Below are 22,210 nucleotides of genomic sequence, written 5' to 3'. Positions count from 1 at the left end.
AAGGGGTCGATGCTCAGGGCAAGGCAGGCAGGGGAGGATGGAGACCACATCCTGCATAGCCAGGAGAGCACAAAATCCCACCAGGCTCAGCTCTGGGACATGGTGTGAAGGCAGCTGCCAAGGGGCTGAGGCATGGGCAGAGGCAAGAGGGGTGAAGACCAGGATGCTGTAAAACGCTGCTGGCTGCTGCCCACACTCACACGCGGCTGCGAGCTGCCATGCCGCAGCACCGTTCCCCTGAAAGCTGAACCCACGCTGCCCCGCGCAGCCTTCCCAACCTGGGCCAAGCTGTGTGGCCCCAAGACCTGAGCTCCCCAGGGGACCATTTGAGGGGGTGGGACTGGGTGGGACCCCAGTGGTGCTCCCACTAAAACCCCAGCACTGACTCCAGCCCACGGCCCCATCAGAGCAGTCCCAGAAGATGCAGGGCTAGTGTGAGCTGCCCACAAGCCTCCTGCCCGGGCAGAGCAAGCTCCCGGGACCTTTCCCATTGCTTTCTGCGGGGGACAACAGAGCAGGGGCCCCATATAAGAGGCAGGAGGGGCAGGGAGCTGCGCTCTGGTGGGTGCTATCAAGCCCCAGGCTGTGTGCTTGCTGCCTCCATCACCACACCTGGGAAAAAAGGGTAAAAAAAGGGGATGCACTGCAAGCCAGCCCCTATCCCCGCGCGGCCGGAAAGCCAGGCTGGGCCGAGGCGCTGCTGGCTGCTCGCAGCAGCCTCCCCCCCCGCTCTTGGCGCCAAGTCCCATTGAGACGGGGCCAAGCAGGACGGGAACTCCAAGCATCCTGCCTCTTGCCATCGGTGCTCCCGGCCGGCTGGTTCACGCTGGGACACCTGCTCCCCGGACAGCCAGGACACCCTGCTACCAGCACCACCGGCCTCAGCCACAGCTCCTGACCCATGACCACAGTGCCGGCCAAAGGAAACACCACTCCGACTACCCAGCCCACCTGGCCTTTCCCCCACAGCCACCCCACTGGCCAAATGGGAGGCTGGGAAGTGGCAAGAGAGAAGGGGTTAAGCCATTAATCATCCCTGCTGGAAAGCAGCTGGAGGCATGGCCCATGGCACCCACAGGAGTGCCAGTCCTGCACCCCACACACCCCAGTATTGGGACCACCCACGTGTCTCGCAGAGCAGCGGGGGTCTGCTGGGGGCTGCCTTGTCCTGCTGGCAGCCAGGCCGGCAGCGTACGATCCTCTGGGTGAATCGGGTCATGTGGTGGTAGCAGCAAAGGCAGCCATGGCGCCCGCTGCATCTGTGCCACCACTCACGTGGGGACTGGGAAGCTGCCAGGCTTGCACGGCACTCCCACTGCACACCCACCCATCGCACACCCTCCCACTGCACACTCACCCATTGCACACCCTGCCATTGCACACCTGCCCATCACACACCCTCCAGCCGCACACTCACCCATTCCACACCCGCCCATTGTATGCCCTCCTGCCGCACTCCCGCCCATCGCTGGCACAGGGAGGGTGCGATGCAGGCACCCCAAGCATCCCCCAGGCAGGGGCAGGGGCAGAGGTGACTCCCCCTGCTCCTGAGCATCTCAGCCGCTGGCTGGAAGCTGAGCTGGGTGGCTGCAGAAACAGCCCAAGGCCCCAGGACACAAGGGATGCTTGCACCCAGGCTGCCATCCCCACGTGGGGACAGGCAGGACAAGGCGTGGGGCTCATACAGGGCAGCTGAAAAAGCCACCCTCCGACTGATGGGTCCTCAGCCCCCATGGAGTGTCCCAGCTGCCATGGGGGCTGCAGTGAGACTGTTGCTGCCAGTGGCCCACGGGGACCCACAGCATCACAGTGGGGAGGGAGCTGGGGCTCTGGCACAGGAGCCCCGTGCCCATCAACATCCCTCAGTCCAACCCTGGATACAATGGGATGCTCCCAGTCTTGAAATTCCCCTTCAGTCCCCACTTGGGGACCTGATACAGGGGACATGTTTTGACCCTTTCCCCCCAAATCTCAGCATCTTCCAACCAACCTTCATGTTTTCAGAGTGTGGGGAAGCCTGAAGCAGTCCGACCCTCACTGCATCCCCATGCTTGGGGTGAGCTGGCCAGTCCCATGTTCCTCAGACAGACCTTAAGATGGCAACAGCCCTTCTGTTGGAGGAATGTCTGGGCTCACGAGACAGGAGCACAGCAGGACCTCCCTGTGCCTTTGGGGGCTGCTCCCCCTTCTCCCCTCGTTCCCTGCTCAGGGACCATCCTATGCACAAAGACTTACAGCAACCCAAAAAAGGCTAAAACCTGGTCTTTGGATGACCTCGTCCTCCCTGTGCCAATATCTGCTGAAGGAGCAGAGAGGGGACACATGGACGCTCTGCTTCTGCCCCCCCCCCCAGCCCCGGAGGCCTTTCCCCTGCTTTCTCCGGGCTCACAGTGGGCATAAACCCTTCGGCTACTGCTGGTATTTGGGTAACAGGCCACCGGGCACTGGGGACAGAGAGCCAGGAGCATGCGCTGCTGCTGTCCTAACGGATGGACGGCTGAAGCCATGGTCGTCCATCCGTCAGGACAACAGCAGCGCATGCTCCAGCAACTCTCCCACGGCCGCCAGCAAACCCCCCCGGGACCCCCGAGTCCAAGATGTGGGGGGTGGCAGATGGGGGAAGGGCTCAGAGGGGAGCAGAGCCTGCCTGCCTGCCTGCAGCTCCATCCTCCCTGCCTGCAGCTCTCTGGGCTCAGGGGGGCTCCCATGACATCACTGCTTTTGTCCCCTCAGGACTGCAGCTCATTTTGGATGGTGACATGTGCCAGCTGAGGTTTTGCTCCTCTCCTGCTGGAAGAAGCCCTGTCCCCATCCCCGATGGGATGCTCTGCAACAGGCTCCTTCACCCCGAACAGCTTGAGTCCGCTGGCTGTGCCTCAGTTTCCCCTCCTCACCCTCTGGCTAACGACAGTGACCCTCTCCCACCTTTCCCCACAGGAGGATTTCGCTAACGCCCGCCAAGGGATTTGCAGCTATAACAGGCTCACTAAGTGCTAACCGTGCCCCGGAGCCGGCTGGCATCCATCTTGGCAGACACCCAGCATCATCCCGTAGAAACCTCCGCAAAAATCACGCCCTGTGCTTGCCACCCCCTGGCCCCAGGCAGCCCCTCGCCCCTGCCATCGCCCCTTGCCAGGGGCACGGGTCCCACGGGAGGGAGGCAGCACCCGGGCAGCAGACACCGGGGACATCCAAAGAAGGAAAGGAGCCGGATGGATGGAGGAGCCGGCTGGGCTCCCTGGCCGGCCGGCCGGCCCATACTGTAAAAGGAGTGGGAACAGGGACTGCACAGCTCCGGCTCCAGGGCTCCAGCCATTTTAAGATGGCTGTGAAGCCGGGAGGAGGAGGAGGACATTAACCCTCCCAGCACCGCGCTGCAGCCGAAGGCCCTGCGATGAGGACGGATGGCAGGTTTCCTGAGGCTCCGCTTAACAGCAGATGGACATGGGGCCCCCTGACTCCCACCGATCAAATGCAGCCAGTAATGCTTTTGGCCCTGGCAGTGCCCAGCCAGGAGATGCTGTCCTCAGACAGGCTGTGGGAAGGAGGAGGAGGAAGAGGAGGGAGAGGCATGCGGCGGATGCCTCCAGGAGTGAGATGACCCTTCATGGGTGCAGGACACTCAACAAGGTCTTGAAGACCCCTTGAACATGGGCTCCCTGGGAAGGTGCCCTCCCCCTCATGCTGCCCCCAGGAAAGCACCCCACCGGGGGCTCAGCAGCACCAGAGGGGCAGGAAAGGGGCACCCATGGGTGCCACCCAGCTGGGTGCCTGCCTGTCGGCATTGCCATCCCTTGCCAGCTGCTCAGTGCAGAGCAGCAGGACTGAGTGGTTGCTCAGCTTCCCTCCTCTTTTCCCTGTGGACGCGCACATGAATAATCACTGTTTTCCTGCTTAACGTTTTCCGTTAAAAACATTGGGCTTGGCCTTCCCTGCGCTCTTCTGTGGGATTCATCAAGAGCTGCAGGAACCCAGGCACAGCAACTGGAGGAGCAAAGGTATCGGGCACTTAACGGCAACTTCCCTTCTCCGAAATGTTTATTGGTCATTGACGTCAAGTAATTATTGAGAATTATTAATTAAGAAAGCATTTAAGTGTGTTGCTTTTGTTGAGGTTTTGTCATTACAATTAGTTTATTGGCCAACAGGAGAAACATCAGCCTTTGCAGTTGCTTGGCGTGCAGCAAAGCACCTATAATTAATTTCCCTTTCCGCAACAAGCGTTTTGCTTTGACCTACCTTGGGGACTTGCCTTTCTCCAGGTGTGCCAACCACAACAGCTCTGGAAACACCCAGCCAAAGGGACCTCAGGAGACTGTCGGACGGGAACATCATGTCCCCTCCAGCCTGTCAGAGACAACTACATGTGGATAGCAGCTCTTTTTGGGAAAGCACTCTGGCCAGGCACCCCGAGCCTGGGGAGGGAGCTGTGGGGTTAATGGGGTTGAGTCCTGCAGTCTCTCCATGGCCACCCTGCCATGCTCCCATGCCACCCGCTGCCATGCCCCCAGCTCTCATGGCACCCACCTCCCCATGCCAGCACCAGCATCGTGCTGCAGAGCAGCGTGCTGCGGGTGAGAGCTCAGGCATACTGTCATCTGCAGCCTTGTGTGACGGCCAATTCGGCAACAGACCCTGTCCCCACATGTGGGCACCCTTGCGATGCTCTGCTCCGACGGCATGGCTCAGGGTGGGCAGAAGACCTGTGGGGCAGGACAGAAGATGGCTCTGTGCAGGCACCTGGGGCAGCTCAGGCAACTGCAACCTCTGGGAGCTCCCAGCCCCTCTCCTACCAAACCACAGCACACCTGGCCAGCCCCCCTTCCATAGGGACAGACGCCCCTTCCATAAGGCAGCAGTATGAGCCCACCCAGAAGGGGTCGGTCCTTCTCACTTCACCCCTTGCCTACCCGTGACCAGGAGGGCCATGGCACGGGCAGGTGGCCATGCACCCCGTCTCCTCCCCGAGAAACCAGCCGAGGCCTGCGCGGGTGCAGACTTTGGAGAACCGATCCCTCCTCGCTCCCTTGCCCGGACGACCTGCGTGCCGCAGCTATCACATGGTGGGCATCCCACCAGTCACACTTCGAAAGAGATTTTCTTTTCATCTCCTTCCCATCCTGGAGAAGTGGCTGGCTCCCAGGCACTTGGCACTGAGAGGCACCGCTTTGGCAACCCAGTGCTTTCCAAGGGCTCCCCCAAGCCCCTCATATGCCATCAGCACCCACCACAGGCAGCAGCAGGCAGCTGGAGGGGTGAGCTGGGGGTGGGGGGTGCCTGGCGATCAGGACAGCCCCACCAGCACCAAGCAGAAGAGAAGGACGCAAGATTTGTGCTCGGAGTGGTCCAGGGCATGAATTTTGGTGGGTTATTGCTCTCTTATTTCCTGGGTCCTCTGGCCCAAGGGAACGTGACCCCATAGTAGGGCTGCATCCTCGTCTCTTACAGCCCACTCTCCTCTTGCCACCTATCCTGCTCAGCTCCGTCCTTGTTCCCTGTCCCCTGCAGGAACACGAGCCTGAGAGAGCACCACACTGTGCCAGGCTGTGCCTTTGAGACGATGTGAGCCCCGGAGATCAGCCCAGCTCCTCAGCGACCAGCGCACAGGGTCAAGGTACCTGTGCCTCTGCCACCCTGTCCCAACCACCTCAGCACTCCTGCCTGCCCGCTGGCTCGGAGCCCCCCTCCTGGGGCGGGCAGCACAGGACGGGCAGCAGGACATGGCGCACACCAGCAGCACCGGCACAGGGCATGCTCAGCTATGCACGCGCCCAGCGCGTGTGGTGGGAGCTGGCCGCCGCGGGCAGCATGGGCGCCGTGTGCTGCAGCTCCTGCCTCGCTGGTGCATGCACACACATGCCCCATGCACGCCTGCTCATACAGACCTGAGGCTAGCAGCAACGTGGCTGCTCCAGCACCCAAACCCCCAGGCCTGGCTGGAGGGGAGGGGATGGCCAGGAGGCAGGCTAACCCCACAGGAGGCTGGGCTGCCTCTCGGGATGGGGGTTTGAGCACTGACCTGGGCTGGGATGCTGCCTCAGCCCAGGCACAGCCAGGCAAGCCTCAGGCTGGTCCCTCCAGCAGCCCTTCCTGCCCGCTCCCATCTCTGCTGGGGCTATGGTGGTTCTTCCTTCCCTGGGAGAGCCAGGCTGCCAGTGGGTGGGTGAGGCTGGGAGGGGTGCTGGGGAAGCAGGCAGGCTACAGAGCCTGCACCCCCTGAGTGGCAGGCAGCACAGCTGCAGCCTGCGAGCGGAGTTCCTGCAGCCCTTCCATAGAGCAGGCTGCAGGCGACTGCAGCCCAGGCACCTGCAGGCCTGTGCTCCCAGGCTGATGCTGGTGCAGCCCCTCGCAGCCCCGGTGCACGCACGCACCCCCAAGCGCAGCACCAGGAGGGGCCGGCAGCCCCCGCTCAGCAAGTGGGTCAGCTATATATAAACAGAGCAGCCCCAGCAGCGCCTGTACCAGGCACCTTCCTGCTTTGCATCATTGCCACCCTAAAAACCATGGCCTGGAGACAGGGGCCGGCTCAGCCCGGGCTGTGGCAGCCGTGAAATGCTGCTGCATCACCAGAGGCACTGCTGAATCTGCTCCTCCCTAGCCATTGCCCCAAGCGCTCCCAGCCCCGCGCCACGCTCAGCCAGGGCAGCCGCCAAGGAGGCTGGGGGGACGAGGTGGCAACGATGTCCACTGGACAGATGTTCCTAGGAGGCCACAGCTGCCAGCTGTGTGTGTACTCCTCCGCACAAAGCAGGCCCCCGGGAGGGAGATTTCCACTTCCATTTATTGAAACCAGCCTCCCCAGCTCCCAAGCACCACGGCAACAAGCTCAAAACCCCTCATTAAGGCTGGGCAGACACCTTCTGGGCCCGAGGCGCACAGGCATGCCCGCTCGGCAGCATGCACGCATGGGTTTGACTCGTAAGGTGCCGTCGAGCAGCCCAAGTGTGGCACATCACTGGGTAAGGGCATTGTGCAGGAGGACTGGGCAGCAGGGCAGTTTAGTCCCAGTATCCCCGGTTTGCTGCACCCCAAGGGCAGATGCCTTCCCCAGTGTAACCTGCCCCCCTCAGCTATACTGCTGAGGTTTGTAGGTCCAGTAAATCTGGTGTTGGAGCCCAGGAGAGGCATGGTTTGGGATGCTTTGGGCTGCTGCCCCCTTCACAGCCTTGCCGGCACTGTGCAGGAGGAGAGGACTGGTGTTCATCCTGCACCCCCGCAAGCAGCTGGAAAAGCCCTTTGCAGCCTGCAGGTCTCCGGTTGTCTACAGTCGAACATCACCAGCCTCTCGCCCAGCCCGGAGGGTTGGTTATTAGGGAAAAACACTTTAATGAGGCAGCTCGTTAAAGGCAGGAACAGATTAGCCTGGGAACTCTGTGACTGCCAAGTTCAAGAATAGGAGAAATAGACTTTTCCCTGGCAGTGGTAGGAGATGCTGCCTCAAAGCGGTGGGCTGAACCCATGAAGCCTCAAAGCCCCTTCAAAGCTTTGCACCCTCCCAGGAGTCTGCGTGAGCTCTGAAGATGGAAGATGCCAGAAGGGAGGACCATAGCTTGAAACCCATGAAAACACCCCCTGAAATACAAGTGGAAAATACTCCATCCCCAACAGTCAAGTTCAGGCACTGCCTTCTCCTCTGATCAAGCAAAACCCCAGGACCAGCGTGGACTTCCAGCAGGGATGCTCCAGGGAGAAAGCCTTTGGCATGACACAGCCCTGCTGGACAGGAGCGACGTGGGAGGAGAGGGAAAGGCAAGCAGAGTTCAGAGTTACGGTCACCAGAGAAAAATTAACCCTGGAAAAAAAATCCCACTCCATTTTCCACTGCAGGGAAAGGTTTGCAGACCATCTCTTTCCACAGCCAAATGAAACACTAGCGAGCGGTGGAAGCGCGGGGTGAGTGGGGCACCCCGGGAGGTTGGAATTACCTCAAAACCAGTTGGGCAGCAGGGAGAAGAATCAGGCCCGTGCAATGGCTGCTACGAGTGAAGGTGGGAACCATGTTGCTAAAGACAACTTTGTGAAGAGGTACTATTAATAGCAATACTATAGGGCTTTTTTTTGTGCTTTCTGCAAGGCTCTCTCTGGGATTGGTGAATGCTAATGGATTGGGCCCTGCTACAGTGCCAGGGAAGCAACCGTGCGTGTGCATTGCTGGAGCCCAGCAGCAGACTGATGCCCTCAAGGAATAAGGACCAGCAGCAAGTGGCGGACTGAGACGGCCACCCGCCACCGCCACGGCAGACCAGCGCCGGCCGGGTGCTCAGACCGAGGATCCCGCGCGGGAGCTGCTGGCGAGGCTGCCGCCGTGCCGGTTTCCATGACGACTTCAGCACTTGGCGTGAGATGGAGATGACAGGATCAGCCAGGAAAGTAACTGAGCGGAGCTGGCATCCTCCGTCTGCCGTGGCCGGCGGCACAGCCCTGCCAGCCCTGCGTGGCTGGCTGGCACAGGGCAAAGCCCTGGGATCCTCCGGGCATCTGGGTCCCCCTCGCCTTACAGGGCATGTGCTGGCTACCAGTTGTCCCCATGAAGTGGAGCCTGCCCATCCCATCAGTCCCTCACCGACACCTCCATGAAAGCACAGTCCAGGCCCTGAACCCCAGCCCCATGCTGGCTGGGCGCACACCAGCACCAGAGCACCCAGCCAGGTTTGTGCCCCTGGCTCTCACCCCGGTGCCGCATTTCCACTCCTGGTGGGGCTGTGTCCCCAGCGGCACCGCCTCCAAGCACACACATCCCTCCACACCCCAGCTTGTGGTGCCAGGGCCAGCTGGCACAGCAGACAGCCTGGCAGGGTGGTACCCAGCTCCCCTCTGCAGCTGAAGGAGATGCAGCAGGCTGGAGCCGAGCTGGCACCAGGGCCAGCCAAGCCCGGCAGTACCAACCTGCACCAGCACAGCCCTGATCCTCACTGGCCCTCGGCTCCCACGGAGGCTTTTCCTGGCTTCCAGGTAATCTAAGATCGAGCGCTCCAGCCAGACGTGCTCAGTCAGACGCCGAGGGACACCACGGAGCAGTGGGGAACCAAACACCTGCAGCATATGACTCCCCAGCTGGCACGATCCCCCCAGCCCCAAAAGCCACTGATGCCCAGCCGAGGAGCGCTCCCTGGGGACCGCGTCCATTGCCAAGCCGCTGCGCGTGGCCACTGCTTTCCCAGGCTGCTGGCGGGGAGCACGCAGGGCCGGGGCAGCGCAGCGGGCGGCTGGGACCCCCGGCACCCCCTCCCACCCACGCGCAGGATCCTGCCGCATGCCCTTTTATTCCAGCAGTGCAATTAGCCTTGCTGACCCCTGAAATCCTCAGCCTCTCTAAGCAGCCATGCATTAAATCCTGGATCCAAGAGTGGAAATAGACTTCGTAAAAGGCTTATGGCCCTATTTATTACATTTTACGCATGACGGAGTCCGACAGCACAGCAACGGCACTGCGGTCGGCACTGGCCCTGCCTCAATGCCGAGGCAGACGGACAGACGGATAGGCAGGGTCTGGAGCGGGCAGCGAGCCTCAGCAGGTGTCTCCTCCTGGCCAGGCTTGGGTTGCCAGCTGAGTGCTCCCTCAGACGTAGGCAGGCAGGGATATCGATCTAGATGAAAGCTAACACCGCTCTCGGGGCTGGGTAACCGTATCTGCCACACATTTGTATTCCTTAGAGCAGGACGGGAGGGCTGCAGCCATCTGCCAGAGTGGCTCGGGGATCCTGGGGACACTGCGAGCCCTCTGGCCGGATCTCCACCACGCTGCCTCCTCCTGTTTCAATGCACAGCCTTTACCTTCTCTATTTCACCTCCACCTTGCTAGGGCCCAATAACACAGACCTGAGGAGGGCATCACCAAAACGGCAGGGTCATTTCCTCAGACCCAGGCCACCTCCACCCAGCAGGGACCGGTGGGGCTGCCATGGGGCAGCACTGAACCTGCCTGGTCCCTGCCTGTGCAATGGGAGCTGAGGGGGCATCACACCCGCGTTTGCAAGGTTGTACAAGGGCACCGTGTGAAGCCAGCGTGCATGTGTTCACTGACACCTCCCCAGGGGTCCCACCGTTTAGCCAGGTGGCTCCTGCCCCGGTGGGATGGCAGGGGTGGCAGCGGACCCTGCACACTGGGGTGAGTGCTGCCACGAGGCTGCACAGCTCCAAGCTGGGCAGAGGGCACGGTGAGGGGCAGGGATGGGCAGCAGGGAGATGTGGAGGCATGCAGGGAGACAGAGCCGCCCCTTGCAGAGCAATCAACAAGAGCAGCACAGAGATGAAGGCTCAAATAGCTGAGGGACACTCTGCTTCCCCACAGAAAACATAAGGCACCTGCTGCGCATCTCCATCAGGGCCCAAATCACAAGACAGATCAGGGAGCCCTTGCAGCAGCGCTGGTCAGGGAGCCAGGCTCTCGCTGTCAGCACTGCAAAGCAGAAAGGAGCAGAGGGGGCACACAAGGGTGCTCCTTCCATGCACTTATAAATAGCCAGCTGCAGAGACTCAAGCAGCATGCATCCCATGCCCCAAGTCCCTGGGACACCGGCACACGTGGACACGAACGGCTGTTCCACACTTCCTTGGAAGGGACCCATGGCACCCTCATTGCAGGGCAGTTGGAGATGTCAAAAGACAAAAGCAAGGGCCACCCTGCGCACCTCTGAGAAATTCAGTTTCCGTCAATACTTGGTGCAATGTGCAAGCCTTGGTGATCCCAGGTGGTACAGGAGAGCCCCACCACACCACATGGGCAAGCTAGTGAGGTGGTCAGACCACTCAGGCAAACCCACCTCTTGTGCTCACTTTGAAGGCAACAAGGGGTCTTGTGTGTATGAAGAAGCAGAAGCAGGTCTGTGGGATATGCACACTGCCCGGATCCTGCTGCCGCCTGCGTCTCGGCCAAGCGCAAGGGCCCCAGTGCCCGTGAGGGTGGGGAGCGTACGTCCCTGGCAAGGGGAAATGGCACCTATGGGGCATCCCTCAGCTCAGCATTTCAAAGGGTTGGTCCCACATCTTTCGCTAAAGGAGCTCAAAGGACTTTGATGCCTGCAGTGCCCCGTACACCTAAGGGCAGAAGGACCTTCGCCCTTCCTTGCCTTCCCGCCCAATCCCACGTTGCAGTGGTGACTCTGCTCCAGCAGACCTGAATGATCACCCTGAGGTGCCGCAGCCCCACGGGGCCCTTTGGCAGGGCAGGACGCAGAGGTTTCACCCTGTAGCTCAGCTCTGCTTCTGTGCTTTGGAGCACAGTTCCTTCCTCCAAGGGGAGGCGATGGCACATTAGCAAACAGCATGTTTGGGCATAGATGGGCTCTGGCCTCAAAAGGTATCGAGACATTTAGAAAAAACCCTGAAGTCCACATCTCCGCAGGTTCCTTCTTCCCTACCAGACTGCACAGCCCAGTCACTGCTGTGAGCTCCCCGCTGCCCCAGGAGGGCTGCAAGCCCGCCGTGCTAATGGCAGGGGAATAACCCCCCCCGGGCATGACTAACAAGGTTTAAACTCACCCCAACACCCATCCACAAAGGTCTCATACCCGCCAGGGCACTCCCAGGCTAATCCTCCCACCAGAGCAGATGCTATATTTAGGTATCTAAATGAGACAGAGTGGCTCTTTCCAAAAAAGAGTTAGTTTGGGTTACATAAATACCGAGAGAAACTTGAAAGCTGTGTTTCCAGGTCCTTGCACGGCCATAAGTGAGCAGCAGAGATGGGGACAGTCTCCCCCTGATAATCTGCCTTTCATTTATTTTCAACTCAGCTGGATGTGCAGATGGGTTTCCAGCACCTCTGGGCAAGACAGGCAGCAGGCGAGCGGTGCAAGCTGAGACAAGGGACCGTGGGCAAGCAGACCCTCATGGGCAGCCCCTGGTCACCACAGGGAGGCAGGGGCATGCGGGGTGCCGATGCACCGCATCCCGGACACACTAACACAGGAATGGAGAAGCCATCACTGCAGGCAGGCCAGGCAGCACGACCGAAAGCACGGGCAGGAGGAGTCAACAGAAGAAAATAAACCAAGCAGCTCCAGCCCTCCCCATCCATGCCTGTCCTAGAACAGTCCCCCTGCGACACCCCTCCCCGATCAGTTGCTAACTTCCATCCTCCTGCACCCACTTCCACATCCCGAAGCCTCTGGTCCCGCGAGGAGAGGGGACACCTACTGCTGCTCACCCCAAGCCCCGGGGCTGCAGGGCAGGGGCTGCCCCTGCTCCCCAGCTCAGCTGCCGGCGCAAGCTGCTGGGGAGGGTTGGTTGCTGGTCATCAGCAAAGCAGCATCTGCACCAGAGCTGGGTGACAACATGCACCATGGGGATTTCTGGGGATGTGTACCACATGCTTTCATTTTCAAAATATATATAAATAGACATGCTTATTCCTTCCTAAAAGGACATGGCCACAAGAAAAAAAAAAAAGCAGCTCACATACCATCCAACCTTTCAGCCTGAGAAAACCACACAGTTCTCATAGGCTTGAGTTCTGTTACCTGGGAAATGGGTTTTAGCACGCAAAACCCACATGCACCACTCTTCTGGTGGGGCCCACATACAGACACAAACTTCCTTTTTAAGAAAAACATTTGCAATTTTTTCTTTTCATTATTAGCACAGTTAGGTCGTGACTATCTGTGTGCAAGCTTGCTCGCAAGGAGAAACGATGCTGGTTGGTTTAAATCTCCAGCTCCAGCTCTGCAGAGCTCTGGGGTTTATGCTGTTCAAGGGAAGGTTTAAAAATCCTCCCATCATTAAGATGCTGGAAGGTGGCTATGAGCCGCACACACCTTGCGCAGGCAGGGCTGCAGGCCCCAGAGCAGAGGGGGAAAGGGAAGCAGCTAAGTAGCCATAGTTTAAAGGGAGCCAACAGAAATGCAAAGTTTAATTAGCTTGAAGCCAAGGGCCATGGAAGTTGCAAACATTGGCACCAAGGCTGTGCAAGTCCCAGGAAATCAGGAGAGAGGGACTTAAGGCAGAACAAAGTTCAGCCCCGCCGTGCTGGGTGCCAGGTGAGCAACCTCTGTGTGGCAGGAAAGGGCACCGCCGGCTCGCCTGGCACAAACCACTGTGCAGCCGCCGGTGTCCTGCTCTGCCCTCTGCCAGCACTGACTGCGAGCAGGCAGAGCCCGCGTCCTCCCGGCACACAGGCAGCGGCTCTCCCCCTGCTCCGAGTCCAGGGAGCACACGCTCTGCCTGGGCAACGTGCAAGGAGCCAGAGGACCACGGCCGCCCCATGCTGTGCCCACCGGCGTCGCACACGATGCTCACAGAGGGGCTGGCCTCTGCTAGGGAAAGAGAAGCCGGAGCCTGCTCCTGCTTTGGCCTTCAGGGGAGCTGCGTCAGTGCGATCTTTTACACCTCCGGCTCCTTGCTGTTATCCAAGCACGTGTACAACAATCACCCCAGCTGCAATCAGCGCTGCTCTTTGCTCTAACCCAGCCCGGCTGCTGCGGGGCTGGCTGGGGCTCAGCCCCGTCAGTCTCGTGTGCGTGCAAAGGGTCGCAGCAGTGCCCCACTGGGATGTTTCCTGAAACACCCCATGGCTACACTTGCACTTTCTTAATAAAAAAAAAATAACGTAGCTTGCTCCTACCTAGGCACTTCGGCTAAAAACAAAGCAAGAAAGGGCTCAGCAAGAAGGCTGCCGAGGCTGGGGGACAGGGACCATGCTGCCTGCTCCTGGCAGCAGCTCCCCTGCACCCCAGCTCTGTGCGCCGAGGGACAGCCGGGGTTGCTCCAGCCGCGGATGCCCTTGTGGCAGGACAACCGGGTCCCCAGCTGTCACTTGCAGGCGGCGAAGGCGGCGAAACCTGCAGTCCCCCCTCATCTGGGCAGGAGGGAGGAGAAGAAACATTATTAGAGGCAGCTGGGCTTCCTTCCGTCCGCAAAGCACAGCCGGCCACCCCAGCACGCTGCTCCGGCTGCAGCACAGCCCCAGCTCAGCCCCCCGCCTGCTCCGGGGATGCTCTGCCCTCTCCCCTCCATCTCCCCCCGCCACAGGATTTCCTTGCTCTTGATGTGCACAAAAATTAGGAAATGAGGGTTCCTCGGGGACTAGGTGGGGAAGGCAGCTTTTGGCAGGGGGAAAGGATGACACCTCCCACACCGCTCGCCCGCCACCCCATATGCTGGGGTCGAAAAGCGTCCTGCAGCCTCCCCAAACAAAGGCCGGGGAAGCAGAAACGACAGCAGGGATGAACTTGCTGCAAACTGAAACAGGAACTGAGGAGCCTGACCAGTGCCGCTGGCTCAGCAGAAGGGGCTGTTTCGGCCAGCGAGCTCCCTGCCGCTGCGGGCAGAGACCACAGGGCGCAGAAGCAGCGCAGAGGAAGAATTTAGAAAATGCATCTCAGTAAAGATATGCTGCCCTGCAACCATAGTGGCTGCAAGAACTGTTTTATCCTCCACCACCTCAGCACAAAAACATCCATATAAAGCATGTACCGCTCTGTCCCAGGGGAGGATAGAAGTGTCACGACAGCCCTCCCTGCGCACTGGGGTCTCTCCCACTTCAGCCCCCATCACACAGGCTCCCCCTCGCCAAGGGCAGAGGCCTCCTGCTCCCAGCTGCGAGGGCAAACGCCTGCCCGGTCGCTGCCTGGGTGGGCAGGGTGCCGTGGGAAGGGTGGGTGCGCACAGGCAGATAGAAAAAGCTGCGATACTTCAGCAGGACCCTCACTGTGCTCCCCCGATGAAGCTCCTGGTATGGGGGGCACTGGGGGGGCACCCAGCACCCAGTGCCTACCAGCTTCCCCTCGGGACAGCAGGGATGCAAGATAAGCAAAGTATTTTCCCTAAGCCCCACATTGCTGCCCGGGAGCCAGCAGTGATCAAAGGTTAGTCTGGCTACAGGATGGGGCCATCCCGAAGAGCCCCCAGGGCTGCCACAGTCTCCACACTCCCCACAAGCAGACACCAGACTTGCCGCATGGGGAACCCCTCCCTGGGGGGTTTCCAGCCCTTACAGGGCCAAAGGAGATTTCCAGCTTTTATTTTTCCCTGTCTTAATTCTGAAGTGAACCAATTTAACACAGCAATTTGCAGCAGCTCAACCCTGGCTGTTGCCTCTGCCTGGGGAGGTGCAGCGAGACGGAGCAGGGTAAGGACGGGGCTGATGGGACCCTGAGCGCAGCCAGATCTGTGCAAAGTCCTTCGGCATTTCTTGGAAGCTCCCATTATAAAAATCCAATAGATAAATAAATAATAATTCATGAGCCAGAGCTGAGGAAAAGTGCTGAAAAGCAGAACAGCCAAGCGATAAGGGAAGGGAAACACATTGGCTGGACCACCCCCCCCCCCCCCCCCCCCCCGGTGCCTATGGCACGGCACGACTGCCCCTGGAAGTAGGTCACTACCTCACCTGACCACCTGCCCCATTAACTTCAACCTTTAGTCTCTGAATCGTTACTACAAACAGAGGCAGCTTAAAACATGCTCTTCCAGGCGTTCCCAAGAGGGTAGTTCTCCAGGCAGCAGGCAACTGATGGGAACCTGCCCTTCCTGACACAGCACGCAGGCAGGGAAGCCGGCTGCCCACTCTTGGGGTGCAGGAGAGGGGCTGCCCTAGCCCATAACCCCCAGGGAGGAGGAGTGCCGCGTGGCTGGGACTGCAGCGGTTGGCCCGGCACGGCCACACTGGCAGCGGTGGCTCCGGCGCGTACAAAGTTCCCCCTCTGCTAAATCACTTCAGGCTGCCAAGCAGTCATGAGAAATATAAGCCCGCGCGAGGTTGCCATGGAGCGGGGCTCAGCTGTGGGAGCCCGAAGCCGATTCCTCCGGCAAATGCGTTTGCCGGCCGAGGGCCTGCCAGCACCTCGTGTCCCCAGCTCCTCTCGCCCCGGCTCCTCGGTGGCGGCGAGTGAGCGCAACATGCATGGTCCCGGCGCAGCCTTATCTCTGGGGACAGCCCTTCCCTTCCCCGGCAGGGCCAGGGCCCCCTCCATGCTGGAGAGCCCCACGGGACGCTCAAACTCAGAGTGCCCTGCAGGGACGGTGGCCCTCGCCCCGGTGACGCCATCTTCCCAAGGCCATCAGCAGGCAGCAGCAGCTGTGGCTTCAGTGGCATCTGCCCCACAGGCACCGGGCAGCAAAGGCACAGACTGTCCCTGCACAACACCGCTGCCCCAGCCGAACGGGCGATGTCCCCGAGCTCCCGTGGGTGCTGGCACATGCCGACCAGGGGGAAATGTACCCTTGCCAGCACTCTGACCACCAGCAGTGCAGACGCGGGGCTCCCGCACTCTGCCACCAGCCGGCCCCCAGCCCCCCCAAAGGGGATTTCAGAGCCTGGCAGGCTCCTGCACCTCGGGAGCGGCAGGCAGCAGTGGCTGGCAGCGCAGCGAACCGCCTGTCAGGAGCCAGCCCGCAGTGTCCCTGTCCCCAGCCCTGCACCGGGGACCATGGGACCCATTCCTCAAAGCCAGGAAGGGGTTTGGGGCAGGAAAGGCATCCCCCGGGCATTTTTCATTGGACAACCAACAGCGCTGAAGTGCCGGAGCAAGTGGAGTGTCTAACTACAAAGAGGCTTTTGACATTGGAAAGGTTAATGTGAGAGAGATCCGTCTCCCTCACAAAGCTCCCTTTGCTGGAGGCACTAGGTTGAGACCTTAATTATTCACCTGTTGGAGAGGTGCCTTTCCATTACGGCATGAGAGTGGGGCAGGGATGTGCAGGCAGGAGGGAGGAAAGCCCACAGCATGGGGCAGCCCTGGGGCCCTGCCAGGGTGGGGAGCACCAGGGGATCCAGTCAAAAGCAGGGGGTGAAGGCAGGCAGGTGTGCAGGGAGGCTCTCCCAGGGGCCAGGCTTCAGGCCAGCCCTCCTTTCCCCTGCCGCTGCTCCCTCCCGCTGCTCCCAGCGGCTGCTCTCTCCCGGCTCCGAGCAGCAGGCTCAGCAGCACGCTGCGCTCGCCATCTCCCGCAGCCAGCGCTGCGGCGCGGGGGGCTGCCGGCATCCCCAGCAACCGCTGCCCCCAGCTTTGCAAACGTACTGGCGTGGCCCCTGCTAACTGCCACCGTCGGTAACAGTCACCGCACCACAGCCACCACAGCCACCTCGCAGTGCCTTCCTGAGAGAGCAAGGGGGGTCTCCAGCCCCAGCAATGCAGCGGCCCTTCGACCCAAGCTGCAGCAATGCAGCCAGGCTGGAGATACACTTTGCACAGGCCCGTGGGCTGTCTCAGTCATCCAGACACCCCCCCCCAAAATCTTTGACAGAAAAGCCACCAAAAAAGCAGAATATTGGTCTGCTCAGTGAGGACTATGGGAAATTAGGGATGCGTCTCCACTTCATTACTAGCAGGAACAATGCACCCGATGGACCGCTTTTCCACCAAAGGCTTCACTGTGCCTGCTGCACTCATCAATGGATTAAGCTGTTAGCAGGAGGCTGAGAAGTTAAAGAGGGAATATTGTATTTCAGTTCATGTGATCTTTAAGCATCTCTCCGAGAAGAAGCCTGGGGTTTGGTTATTTTTCCCCCTGCTGCACTTTGTTTGGGGTTTTTAAACAAATCGAAGCCGTAAGAGTCAAACTGCTCCTGCCTCTCGCAGGGATGCTGAGAGTCGCCAGCCGCTCCACGGTGCTCTCGGCAGAGCTGCCTGGCTGGCACTTTCCAGCGCCTGGTGCCAGCAGACGAACCAGCTACAACCAGCTTCATACCTCTGAGCAGCAAAGAGTTGCACAAAATGGATTAAGCGGGCCCAGAAATGACACATTTTGAGTTGCAGCAAAACATAATCACTTCTTTTGTTGTTAAAAAGGGAAAAGGAGATGGCAGGAGAAAGGCAGATATCAAGTGAAAAACCCTGATTTTCTTTCTGTAGCAATGCAGGTACCACGTGAATCATCGCTGTCCTCGATATGTAAATAGAGGTTAGCAGGCATCCTCAGCACAAGCCCATATAATTAAGGGACTGATGCAAATATCCATGTCAAACCTTCACCATGCATCTCCCCGAGAGCCTTCCTGAGGATTCCTTCCCTGGAGAGGAAGGGATCACCTGGCACCGGCACGCACCCAACTGCGCCTTTTTCAAAACCTACTGCGAAAGCAAGGACTGGGGAGGAGCACAGGGGAGAGAGGAGGAGAGTCAGAGTTCCTCAAGATTTCCACGAAGGAAATGGCTAATATTCATGATCTCATGGCCTCCTGACATTGTAGCCTCTCAGGATAATCTGATCTTGTGCTGGAGCACTGGGGACTTTGCGGAAGCAGCTTTCGGGCTTCATTGAGAAGTCAGTAACCCAGTTGTAAGCAAAGGCTCGTACAGTAGTAATGGGGAGAGACGTCAGCGGCCAGCCCGGGACCGCCTCCCGCTCCGAGTTATAAAGCAGGCATGTGACAGCAGCCAGGGCTGGAGCCTTCCCTGCAGTTTCATCAGAGGTTAAGGTACAAGCGCAACACGCGCTTACAACTTCAGGCGTTTCTTAAGCAAATGCATGCAAATCATAGCTGGGGGGGGGGGGGCTTTTTTTCCCCCTTTTTTGCTTTTCTTTTTACCCCAGCCTTTAACCCCTCTGCACACATGGGGACAGAGAGGAAATGCAATTGTCAAAAGCAGGCACTGGGCAGGAGAGCAAACACAGGCTGCACACCGCTGCTGAGGGAACCTGCAGCGGGCTGCAAAGATCCCTTTGCTGCTCTTCACAATATACACCCCGCAAACGTCAGGCTAGCACTAACTGTGTGCGCGTACCTCCACCGCTCCCTCCAATATAGTGCACCTACGGGAGAGGGAGAGAAACAGAGGGGACAAGCACAGCAAACCGTATTTTAGAAGATGCCATAAAAACGGTCTTATTTCATCACAAGCCATTTCACAGTCCCAAATTTTGCAGGGGATGTTCACAACATGGTGGTTTTGCACCAGAGAAAGATGACAATTTGCAGGATTTTTTTCTTCCCCTTAGCAGTCCCTTTTTGGAATAAGATTTCTAAATTGGCACATCAAAGGCTGACCAAAAAGCAAAAAAGAAAGGAGCCTTCAGATGTGTGCTGCAATCACACAAGCTTTTCATTTCATGTTAAGCACGCAGAGAACAGGCAGGTTATTGCAGGGAAGCCGAGCCAGGAACTTTCACCTGCCCAGGGAGCGACGGGGCTGGTGGGAGCTGCAGCCTTTCTGCCATACTTCCTAGGGATGGCATCCCACACAACCCGCCTCCTCTTCTCTAGCCGACGGTTCCCTCAGCAGTAATAAATCCGTCCAAATCAGAAAACGCAAACTGCTTACAAAATCTTCTCGGCCCACTTCTCACCCTTCTTGACCCTTCTGCTGTAGTCAGTCCGTCAGTAGCTCTTCGTTAACAACCAAAGCTCCTACCTCCCCCCTGCTCTGCCCCCCAGGTCCCATGCCAAGCCGGAGCGCTCTGGAGCTGGTGCATGCGAGGAGAGGCGCTGGGACTACATCAGTCTAGCTGGAGGCAAGACCTGCCTGGTTCTGGCACATGCACCCGTGGCAAATCTGATTTACCAAGTCTTGAGACCTCATTTGTTTTGAACCCAAACAGCAGGATTAGTCCCCGTCATGTTCCCCACACACATGCTCCTGCTGTTTGCAATCCCGGAGCTGAACTGGTGAGAGAGCAAGGGTTGGGATGAATGTGCTAGCTTCACAATTGAAGCTATTTTGTAATCTGTGGTTATGAAAGTGAAGGGCTGGAGGAATGATATATAACTACAGAAAACTCTTCCCACTTGCACCAGCCTCATCAATCCGACTGCGAAATGTGTGCTTGTGCTCCAGATCAGTCACGGCTCTTGCTACTGCCCGGCTTATTGTATAGCGCCTCTCTTCCACCCCCCAAAATGGAAAAGCATGCAAGCCCTATAGCCAGCACGGCTCGCTCTCGTGATCGTGCCGGAGCTGCCAAGGAGCCTTAATCTGATTTTAATACCCAGCTCCGTCCAAAAGCGAGCCCATCCAGATTTCGGAGCCGCTGCCTCGCAGCACAGAGACCCCTCTCCCTGCCATCCCCCCCTCCTTCCCCAAATTCTCCATCCCCCAAGATCCCAGCCCGTATGCGTGTAACTGACGCTCGGCATGACTCATCCCCCAGCCCGGCTCTTATCAGCCCCCACCGCGCAGCCCCCTGCGGAGCACCCCCCGCCGCCCTGCACCGCGGCGTCCCCCTCCCCACCTTTGCGGCGGGGGGGCTATTGCAAAGGGGGGCGGTTGTGCCAAAACCGATCAACCCATCAACTTCTCCACCCCCCCCCCCCCCCAAAATCCCCGCAGAAGGGGGGGTGGGGGGGGCGGGAGTCCACGTGCGAGTGGTGCTGAAAGCGCCGGCGGGGCTGCGGGGCTGCTGCTGCGCCGGGGCCGCCCCGAAGCCACGGGGAGGGGCGCGGAGAAAGCCGCGGGGGCGGCAGGGTTCCGCGCGTCCCCCCTCCGCGCATCCCTGGAGCAAACGGGACCCCTGCAGATCCTCCGGGCACCTGGGGGAAGAGCCGGTCCCCGCACCCCCCTCCGGGTGCCCTCCGGGAGGGTGCGGGGACCGGCTCTTCCCCCAGGTGCCCCGGGAAGGGGTGGGGGGGGTCTGCCGGCTTCCCCCCCGCAACTGCACCACGCCGGCGAGCCGGACAGCAGAGCCTCTCCGCCGCCCTCCCTACCTGGCTGTCAGCGAGGTAACTGAAGACGAAGGAGGAAAGATCCTCGTCGAGCAGAGAGCTGCAATCCGGCCCCGGCTCCGCCATCTTCCACCTCCGGCTGGGGCTGAGGCGGCACCGAGCATGCAGCAGGCGCGGCGGCGGCAGCGGCGGCGGGGAGCCGGGCGGCCGGCGGGGCGGAGCCGCCCGCAGCCCCCGCCCGCCGGCTGCGGGAGCCGGGGAGGGCGGCGGAGCGGGAGGGGGGTGTGGAAGTGAGCGGGGGGGGGGGGGCACCCGCGGTGGCAGAGTGCCCCGTGGGGCTTGCAGCCACGCGTGGGGCACGAGCAGCTTCCCGCGGGACGCGTGCTCACTGGGGGTAGCCGCTTCAGGCACCGCTGGGCACGCCTTAAAAGTGCCAGCTCCTAAAAGTGCGACCCAGGGGTTGGGAGCATCACTGGGTGCCGCTCCACAGTCCCTAGATCACCCCGAGTTGAGATCTATAAAGCCTGAGTGCAGCGCGTCGGGCTGAGGTTCCAGGTATCCAGGTATTCCAGGTATCCAGGGCTGAGGTATCCAGGCTCCGTGGGGATTCACCCGTAGTTGCAGGGTGCCCAGAGTGCCTCATGGGGCTTGCAGACACGCATGGGGCACAAGCACCTTCCCACGGGACACACACGCCCACCCAGGGCACCCACTTGAAGCACCGCTGTGCACACTTTAAAGTGCTAGCCCTTAAAAGTGGGGGTACCCAACATCACCACGCACTGCTCAACAGTCCCTGGGTCACCTCGTGTTGAGGTATACAAAGCCCGAGAGCAGCGTGTTGGGCTGAGGGTCACATCCAGGCTCGGTGGGTTGGGGGGACACACATCTGCACTTGCAGAGTGCCCCCCAGGGCTTGAAGCCACGCATAGGGCACAAGCACCTTCCCACAGGTCACACACCCACCCAGGGCACCCACTTTAAGCACCACTGTGCACACCTTAGAGGTGCCAGCCCTTAAAAGTGGGGGCACCCAGCATCACCGGGCACCACTCAACAGTCCCTAGATCACCCCGTATTGAGATATATAAACCCTGAGCGCAGCGTGTTGGGCCAAGGGTCACTTCCAGGTGGGTCCGCGCTGGAGTGGGGCCAGGTGACTGGCAGCAAAGAGTAACAAGGAGCAAAAAAACTTCAGATTTCCCTCATTTTCGTCTGAATGCTCATCCCACTGTTGCTGCCAGTATCTTGATGTCACGCACGTCATTTTTCTGTCTGGGGTTTTGAGGCATACGCTAAAAGCCCTTTCAGAAATAATTAATGACGGGACCAAAAATCTCATGAATGTTCTATTTACTTACCCGTAGCAATTACATAGGAAAGAGCAGGGCTTGGCACTGCAGCCTGAATTAGCTGATAGACAACCAACCAAGTGGCAACACCTGCAGCCTAATGGCTCCAGATCCTCAAATCCCCTCCGATGGCTCAGACGGGCCTGCAGGATCAGTGTAAATGGCTGATGAAGCAAAGTGGTGTGGAGCAATCTAGGTGGAGAGTTCTGTGTCAAGCTCGGATGGGTGAACAGAAGGTGCTTCCTCCTCTGCTAGGAAAGGCTTGCTGCCTGTCCGCATTCTCGCCTTGCTTTTCTTTCAAAGGGAGAGCTGTTTCCAGCCA

General features: G+C 59.6%; 1 protein-coding gene across 1 annotated transcript in view; it reads right to left on the bottom strand.

Annotated features, from left to right (window-relative positions):
* PPARGC1B (PPARG coactivator 1 beta) overlaps positions 1-20,662 on the bottom strand; it is a 49,598-nt gene extending 28,936 nt beyond the window's left edge. The window contains exon 1 of the mRNA XM_059825587.1: positions 20,579-20,662. Within this exon, the coding sequence (XP_059681570.1) occupies positions 20,579-20,662 (84 nt within the window). The remainder of the gene's footprint in view (positions 1-20,578) is intronic.
* Between the last annotated feature and the right edge of the window lie 1,548 nt (positions 20,663-22,210).

Source organism: Gavia stellata, chromosome 16 (genome assembly GCF_030936135.1).
Source record: "Gavia stellata isolate bGavSte3 chromosome 16, bGavSte3.hap2, whole genome shotgun sequence".
Lineage (NCBI taxonomy): Eukaryota > Metazoa > Chordata > Aves > Gaviiformes > Gaviidae > Gavia > Gavia stellata.
Note: the sequence above shows the minus strand (reverse complement) of the source record. Positions and strands in the feature narration are given on the sequence as shown.